Source organism: Pelophylax lessonae, assembly GCF_965119305.1.
Source record: "Pelophylax lessonae genome assembly, chromosome: 5".
NCBI classification, from domain to species: Eukaryota; Metazoa; Chordata; class Amphibia; order Anura; family Ranidae; genus Pelophylax; species Pelophylax lessonae.
In genome coordinates, this window is record NC_138772.1 from 554,691,058 (window position 1) to 554,699,850 (window position 8,793).

At 47.1% G+C, this 8,793-nt stretch overlaps 1 protein-coding gene across 1 annotated transcript in view; it reads right to left on the reverse strand.

Moving 5' to 3' along the window:
- LOC309555988 (uncharacterized protein) overlaps positions 1-6,982 on the reverse strand; it is a gene marked incomplete at both ends in the record, with an annotated part of 20,939 nt that extends 13,957 nt beyond the window's left edge. The window contains 3 exon segments of the mRNA XM_082258240.1: positions 6,687-6,951; positions 6,953-6,963; positions 6,965-6,982. Coding sequence (XP_082114366.1) covers positions 6,687-6,951; positions 6,953-6,963; positions 6,965-6,982 — 294 coding nt within the window.
- Between the last annotated feature and the right edge of the window lie 1,811 nt (positions 6,983-8,793).

The following is an 8,793-nucleotide window of genomic DNA, read 5'->3' on the forward strand; positions in this document are numbered from 1 at the left end:
AAAAACAATATTTTTCACATTCTACTATATTCACATTCCCCCAAAAAAAATAAAAAAGTAGAAATCAAATTTTTTTCATAATTTTAGGCCAGTTTGCATTCTGCTACAAATTTTTGGTAAAAAAAAAATCCCAATAAGCGTATTTTGATTAGTTTGAACAAAAGTTATCGCGTCTACTAACTAGGGGAAAGATTTATGTAATTTAATTTTTTCTTTGCTAGTAATCTCGGCAATCTGCGATTTTTAGTGGGACTGCGACATTGCGGCAGACAGATTGGACCCCTAACTGACATTTTTGACACTTTTGGGGGTACCAGTGACATTACTACAGTAATCAGTGCTAAAAATATGCACTGTCACTGTACTAGCGACACTGGCAGGGAAGGGGTTAACACCAGTGGCAATCAAAGGGTTAAATGTGAGCCTAGGCCAGTGGTGGCGAGCCTTGGCACCCCAGATGTTTTGGAACTACATTTCCCATGATGCTCAGTGTAGTTGGGCATCGTGGGAAATGTAGTTCCAAAACATCTGGGGTGCCAAGGTTCGCCATCACTGGCCTAGGGGGTGCTTTCTAACTGTGAGGGGGGCATGGGCTTGTGAAATCAATACAGAGACCTGTGATCCTAAATAGGAGGAGCTCTGTGTTAATTGCTGAGAGAACAACGGTCTGCTGTGTTTACAACAGCAGACCGCCGTTCTCTTCTCACGGGGAGCGATCGTGGGTGCCTGGCAGTAATCGCGGCCGCAGGCTTCCCTGCTGGCGAGTGGGCGCACACCTCCTGCGGTGCGCGCACGCCCCTAGGTTCGCTCCTGTGAACCGCCATACAGGTATGGCGTTTCGCAGGAACACGCCGCCGTATATTGGCGGCGGCTGGTCAGTAAGTGGTTAATGATACAAAGTATCTTCACGCTGCACAGCAATGTCTTTAGGGTTCCCCCCCCCCCGTCACCATGGCGCCCATCGATGATTATTTTCTGATCACTTCCCAGAATGAGGAACAAAACCACCGAATGACGATCGTTTCTGCGTTACAATCGGGTGATGAAATATTTTGTTTTTTCAGAGGAAGAAGTGAAGTTTCAGATGACTTATTCTGAGTTATGTGCCAAGCTGCAAATATTACAAAACCTCCTCTGATGCAACCGGCAACAATCTCTATTGTCTGAACCCGAAAAACTGTTATTAATTGTTGTTAAAGGGGAACTCCGGCCAGAAACGGGAGACATCGAATGAATGCAGCTCTGTAATCATTAATGCTGAAGTTTTATCTGCTTATATTTTGGTTCCCTCCCTCCCTCAGTAACATGATAAATACATTTTAAACCACTTCTGGACCGGAAGGATTTGCCCCATTAATGACCAGGCCATTTTTTGCAATTTGGCACTGCGTAATTTTAACGGACAATTGCGCGGTCGTGCAACGCTGTATCCAAATAAAATTGATATCCTTTTTTTCCCACAAGCAGAGCTTTCTTTTGGTGGTATTTGATCACCTGTATGATTTTTTATTTTTTGCGCTATAAACATAGAAAAAGCAACAATTCTGAAAAAAAAAATATTGTTGTTTTTTCCAGAACTGTCGCTCTTTTTTTGTTTATAGCGCAAAAAATAAAAATCACACAGGTGATCAAATACCACCAAAAGAAAGTTCTGCTTGTGGGAAAAAAAAGATATCTGGTCTGCCGCAATGTCGCAGTCCCGCTAAAAATCGCTGATCGCCACCATTACTAGTAAAAAAATAATAAAAATGTAATAAATCTTTCCCCTAGTTTGTAAACGCGATAACTTTTGCGCAAACCAATCAAAATACGCTTATTGCGATTTTTTTTTACTAAAAATATGTAGCAGAAAACAAATTGGCCTAAAATGTGAAACAAAAAAAATGTATTTATTTATTTATTTATTTTTTTGGGAATGTTTTATAGCAGAATGTGAAAAATATTGTTTTTCATTTTCTGCTATAGGAAATTCCGGAAAAAAAAAAAATGTAAAAATCAAAATTTTTAACATTTTAGGCCAATTTGTTTTCCGCTATATATTTTTGGTAAAAAAAAAATCACAATAAGCGTATTTTGATTGGTTTGCGCAAAAGTTATCGCGTTTACAAACTACGGGAAAGATTTATGTCATTTTTATTTATTTATTTATTTTTTTACTAGTAATGGCGGTGACCTGCGATTTTTTTTTGCGGGACTGCGACATTGCGGCGGACAGATCAGACCCTTGACTGACATTTTTGACACTTTTGGGGGGGACCAGTGACATTACTACAGTAATCAGTGCTAAAAATATGCACTGTCACTGTACTAATGACACTGGCAGGGAAGGGGTTAACCCAGTAAGTGATCAAGGGGTTAAATGTGTACATAGGGGAGTGATTCTAAATGTATGGGGGCGGGGCTTGTGAAATGACCATAGAGATCTGCGATCCTACATAGAAGGATCACAGGCACTCTGTGATCATCCCAGGGAGAAGGACGGTTTACAACAGCTGACCGTCCTGCTCTCTCAGCGGGGTGTCAGGCGGCAATTGGAGCCGTCTGCCCCGTGCATCGGAGTCCCCGCTGACGAGTGGGGGGCGGGAGCGCGCCGGGCGTATACCTACATCGGTTTGTGCGGGAGGGCCGCCCTGCCACATTACAACTGCGGCGGGTGGTCGGGAAGCGGTTAAACTTTAGAACCCCTGTGATGTCATCACCGGGTCTCCATCCTTCTCTATGCAATGCAGGCAGATCATGGCTGGTGGGAGGGGCCGGCAGGGGGCGGGACATAGCTTCCTGAAAACATCACAGCCCCCTGCTCAGGAGCCCTCAGTCCTGATGCAAGCAGTGGGCTGGATCGTGGGAGGAGTTATGCAAATATCAAAATACCTTGGTGGGTGGGTGTCAGTCTGGAGGAGGGGGCTGTATTTGCATGCAGACCTCCCTAGATAACACCCACATGTGATTCTGAGCCTCTATGAATGAAAGATATGAAATCCAATTAATGAAAGGGGCGGGCAATGGATGGGAGAAAAAGTCTAGATGATGATGGATGTCCTCCAGCCAGGAAAGGAGGCGGGGGTCTATCTGACTTTCTGCAGCTTCTAATGCACATTGTGAGAAGCTCACAGTGTGCAGTGAAATCAGAGTAATCCATTTCAGTGCTAGGAAGATTTTTTTTGGGGGGGGGGTTGCGTCAGGAAGGGGTATTTGTGGGGGAGCTTTTGTCCTAGGAAAGGGGATTTCTGCTATAGTATGGCGAAATTTGGGGAGATTTGTGTTAGGAGGGGGGATTTGTGCTTGGGGGAGGATGTGTGCCAGGAGGGGAGATTTAGTGAGAGTTGTGGTGGGGAGGAGAAAGATTTTGTGCTAGAAAGGAATTTTTTTTTGGGGGGGGGGATTTGTGTTAGGAAGGGGGTTTAGGGAGGAGGATTTGTGCTACGAGGATGGATTTGTGCTGTGGGGGAGGATTTGTGCTGGTGGGAAAATTTGGGGAGGAGGATTTGTGCTAGGAGAGGGGACTTGTGCCATGGGGGAGGATTTGTGCTTGTGCTAAATTTTTTTGGGGGGGGATTTGTGCTAGGAGGGTGATTTTTAGGGGATTTGTGCCGGGCAGAAGAAAGATTTTGTGCTAGGAAGGATTTTTTTTTGAGGGGGAGGGATTTGTTAGGAGGAGAAGTTTGGGGAATTTGTGCTAGGAGGGACAATTGGGGGATTTGTGCTAGGAGGGATGATTGGGGGATTTGTGCTAGGAGGGATAATTGGGGGATTTGTGCTAAGAGGGTGAATTTGGGAGGATTTGTGCTAGGAGGGATGATTGGGGGGGGGGGGATTTGTGCTAGGAGGTAATATTGGGGGGATTTGTACGAGGAGGGGAAATTTGGAGATATGTGTGCTAGGATTCGGAAATTTGGGGGGAGGGGGGTTGTGTTAGAAGAGATGATTGGGGGGATTTGTGCTAGGATGGGGAAATTTGGGGGGATTGTGCTAGGAGGAATGATTGAGGGGATTTGTGCTAGGATGGGGACATTTGGGGGGATTTGTGCAGGGAGGGATGATTTGGGGGATTTGTGCTAGGAGGAGATATTTGGGGAGGGTTGTGCTAGGAGAGATAATTGGGGGGGGGGGGGGTTTGCTAGGTGGCATGATTGGGGTGACTTGTGCTAGGAGGGGAAATTTGGTGGGGGTGGGCTTTGTGCTGGTGGGAGGATTTGTGCTCGATGGGGACAGTTGTGCTTGGAGTGAAAATTTGAGGTGTAGAGTATTTGTGCTAGGAGGGATGATTGTGCGATTTGTGCTAGGATGGGGAACTTTTGAGGGATTTTGCTAGGATGGGGAAATTTGGGGGGATTTGTGCTAGGAGGGATGATTGGGGCGGGGATTTGTGCTGGTGGGAAAATTTGGGGAGGAGGATTTGTGCTAGGAGAGGGGACTTGTGCCGTGGGGGAGGATTTGTGCTTGTGCAAATTTTTTTTGGGGGGGGGAGGGATTTGTGCTAGGAGGGTGATTTTTATGGGATTTGTGCTGGGCAGAAGAAAGATTTTGTGCTAGGAAGGATTTTTTTTGAGGGGGAGGGATTTATTAGGAGGAGAAGTTTGGGGAATTTGTGCTAGGAGTGATGATTGGGGGGTTTGTGCTAGGAGTGATGATTGGGGGGTTTGTGCTAGGAGGAACTATTGGGGGATTTGTGCTAGGAGGGATGATTGGGGGATTTGTGTTAGGAGGGATGATTGGGGGGATTTGTGTTAGGAGGGATGATTGGGGGGATTTATGTTAGGAGGGAATATTGGGGGGATTTGTACTAGGAGGGGAAATTTGGAGAAATTTGTGCTAGGATGGGGAAATTTGGAGAGATTTGTGCTAGGATGGGGAAATTTGGGGGGATTGGTGCTAGAAGGAATGATTGGGGGGATTTGTGCTAAGATGGGGACATTTGGGGGGATTTGTGCTGGGCAGAAGAAAGATTTTGTGCTAGGAAGGATTTTTTTTGAAGGGGAGGGATTTATTAGGAGGAGAATTTTGGGGAATTTGTGCTAGGAGTGATGATTGGGGGGTTTGTGCTAGGAGTGATGATTGGGGGGTTTGTGCTAGGAGGGGAAATTTGGGGGGATTTGTGCTAGGAGGGATGATTGGGGGGAATTTATGTTAGGAGGGAATATTGGGGGGATTTGTACTAGGAGATGAAATTTGGAGAGATTTGTGCTAGGATGGGGAAATGTGGGGGGATTGGTGCTAGAAGGAATGATTGGGGGGATTTGTGCTAAGATGGGGACATTTGGGGGGGTTTGTGCAGGGAGGGATGATTTGGGGGATTTGTGATAGGAGGAGCTATTTGGGGAGGTTTGTGCTAGGATGGGGAAATTTGGGGGAATTTGTGCTAGGAGGAATGATTGGGGGGATTTGTGCTAGGATGGGGACATTTGGGGGGATTTGTGCAGGGAGGGATGATTTGGGGGATTTGTGCTAGGAGGAGATATTTGGGGAGGTTTGTGCTAGGAGAGATAATTGGGGGGGGGGGGGGGGGGGTTGCTAGGTGACATGATTGGGAGACTTGTGCTAGGAGGGGAAATTTGGGGGGATTTGTGCTGGTGGGAGGATTTGTGCTCAGTGGGGGACATTTGTGCTCAGAGTGAAAATTTGAAGTGTAGAGGATTTGTGCAGGGAGGGATGATTGGGGGATTTGTGCTAGGATGGGGAACTTTGTTTTTCTTTTGCTAGAATGGGGAAATTTGGGGGGGATTTGTGCTGGAAGGGATGATTGGGGGGGATTTGTGCTAGGTGGGGAAATCTGGGGGGATTTGTGCTAGATAGGGGGGATTTGTGCTAGGATGGGTACATTTGGGGGGATTTGTGCTAGGATGAGGAAATTTGGGGGGCTTTGTGCTAGAATGGGGAAATTTGGGGGGATTTGTGTTAGGAGGGATGATTGGGGGATTTGTACTAGGAGGGGAAATTTGGGGGGATTTGTGCTAGATTGTGAGGATTTGTGCTCGGAGTGAAAATTTGAGGTGTAGAGGATTTGTGCAGGGAGGGATGATTTGGGGATTTGTGCTAGGATGGGGAACTTTGTTTTTTTTTTTTTGCTAGAATGGGGAAATTTTGGGGGATTTGTGCTAGAAGGGATGATTGGGGGGATTTGTGCTAGGTGGGGAAATCTGGGGGGATTTGTGCTAGATAGGGGGGATTTGTGCTAGGATGGGTACATTTGGGGGGATTTGTGCTAGGATGAGGAAATTTGGGGGGCTTTGTGCTAGAATGGGGAAATTTGGGGGGATTTGTGTTAGGAGGGATGATTGGGGGATTTGTACTAGGAGGGGAAATTTGGGGGGATTTGTGCTAGATTGTGAGGATTTGTGCTAGGATGGATCATTTTTTGGGGGGGGGGGGGGTGGGTGGGGGATTTGTATTAGAAATAGAGATTTTGGGATTGAAAGGATTTGAGCTGGGAGGGAGGATTTCAGCAGGGGCGGGGGTGATTTTTACTGGAAGGAGGGGGGATTTTTTTTGGGAAGAATTTTGAGCTTGTTTTTGAATGGACAGAAATACAAATCTTTTGGCAGGAAAAAACAGCTCCTATAGATATTTTTATCTGAGTATTTAGCTGTTGGTTTGGAGTTCAGCTGTAAAGGGAGATAAGGGAAACCCCAAACTGTTTGGTCTGCCTGTAAAGGGGTGGTCAGTTTGTCAGTGATCCCCGTACTCACCGTATTCCCTCCATCCTCATCCGCAAGCAATGTGAACACAAACTCCGAGTCGGATCCTTTGTTGTAATTGGCGACGGCCTCCGATATCAGTTCAGAGTGACCGGTGGCCCGCACGGCTGGCGGTAACGAAGCCGAATCGATGATCGGACCCAGACTTAGTGCTATCAGAGCCCAGAGAATGGCCACCATCTTCACAATCTCTGCTCTGCGCCCGCTGTGATAGTTGGCACTGCGAGGCGTCTTGTTTTGTTTGTCACTCCAGCCCTTCTACTGGTACAAACAAGATCACCTTCCATTCACAGCTATCTGAGCGAGACGTCGTCTACGTACCCAACAAAGACACGGAGCTTAGAGATTAACAAAACACACTGATCCCTCACCTGTGCGTGCTTGGCACAGATCTACGCCTGATCCGAAGGGCGGCCATGGGTATGGGGTGTTGGGGAACCGGCCAATGCAAAACCACAATCCATCTACAGAAAAGTTGCATCACTAAGGGCTCATTTACACTCGCTTCGACTTTAACACACAATAAAACACCTATCACTTTAATATGATTTTTGTACAATATGTGTTTTTGATGCTTCTGTGATGCTTTATTGAAGCTTGGCAGATGCCCTGTGTGTGTTTATTTTCTATTTTTTTTTAGGGGGCCCAGTAGAACCCCCAGCTCAGTAGTACCCCCACTCAGCAGATCCCCGGCTCATTAGTACCCCTTGTTCAGCAGATCCTTAGTTTATTAGTATCCTCATTCAGCAGATCCCCTGCTCAACAATTCCCCTGGCTCTGCTGATGCCCCACTCAGTAGTACCCCCAACTTTGCTGATTTCCACTTAATAGTAACCCCCAGCTCTGCTAATCCCCTGCTCAGTAGTAACCCCCAGCTCTGCTGATTCCCCCACTTAGTAGTAACCCCCAGCTCTGATGATCCTCTGGTTTGCTGATCCTCCTCTCTGGTCCCCACTAACCTCCCACTATTTTGCTCCTACACTGCACATTAGCATTATTAGTACCCTCATTCAGCAGGTCCTCTGCTCAGCAATACCCCCAGCTCTGCTGATGCCCCACTCAGTAGTATGCCCAACTTTGCTGATTTCAACTCAGTAGAACCCTCAGCTCAGTAGTACCCCCACTCATCAGATCCCCAGCTCATTAGTACCCCTTGTTCAGCAGATCCTTAGCCTATTAGTACCCTCATTCAGCAGATCCCCTGCTCAGAAATACCCCCAGCTCTGCTGATGCCCCACTCAGTAGTAACCCTCAGCTCTGATGATCCTCTGGTTTGCTGATCCTCCTCTCTGGTCCCCACTAACCTCCCACTGTTTTGCTCCTACACTTCGCATTAGCATTATTAGTACCCTCATTCAGCAGGTCCTCTGCTCAGCAATACCCCCAGCTCTGCTGATACCCCACTCAGTAGTATGCCCAACTTTGCTGATTTCCACTCAGTAGAAACCCCAGCTCAGTAGTAGCCCCACTCAGCAGATCCCCAGCTCTTTAGTACCCCTTACTCAGCAGATCCTTAGCCTATTAGTAGCCTCATTCAGCAGATCCCCTGCTCAGAAATACCCCCAGCTCTGCTGATGCCCCATTGAGTAGTAACCCCCAACTTTGCTGATTTCCACCTAATAGTAACCCCCAGCTCTGCTAATCCCCCGCTCAATAGTAATCCCCAGCTCTGCTGATTTCCCCACTCAGTAGTAACCCCCAGCTCTGCTAAAACTCTGGTTTGCTGATCCTCCTCTCTGGTTCCCGCTAACCTCCCACTATATTGCTCCCACACTGTGCATTAGCATTACTAGTACCCTCATTCAGCAGGTCCCCTGCTCAGCAATACTCCCAGCTCTGCTGATTCCCCCACTCAGTAGTACCTCCAACTTTGCTGTTTCCACTTAATAGTAACCCCAGCTCTGCTAATCCCCTGCTCAGTAGTAACCCTCAGCTCTGCTGATTACCCCACTCAGTAGTAACCCCCAGCTCTGATGATCCTCTTGTTTGCTGATCCTCCTCTCTGGTCCCCGCTAACCTCCCGCTATATTGCTCTCACACTGTGCATTAGCATTACAGTATTAGTACCCTCATTCAGCAGATCCCCTGTTTAGCAATA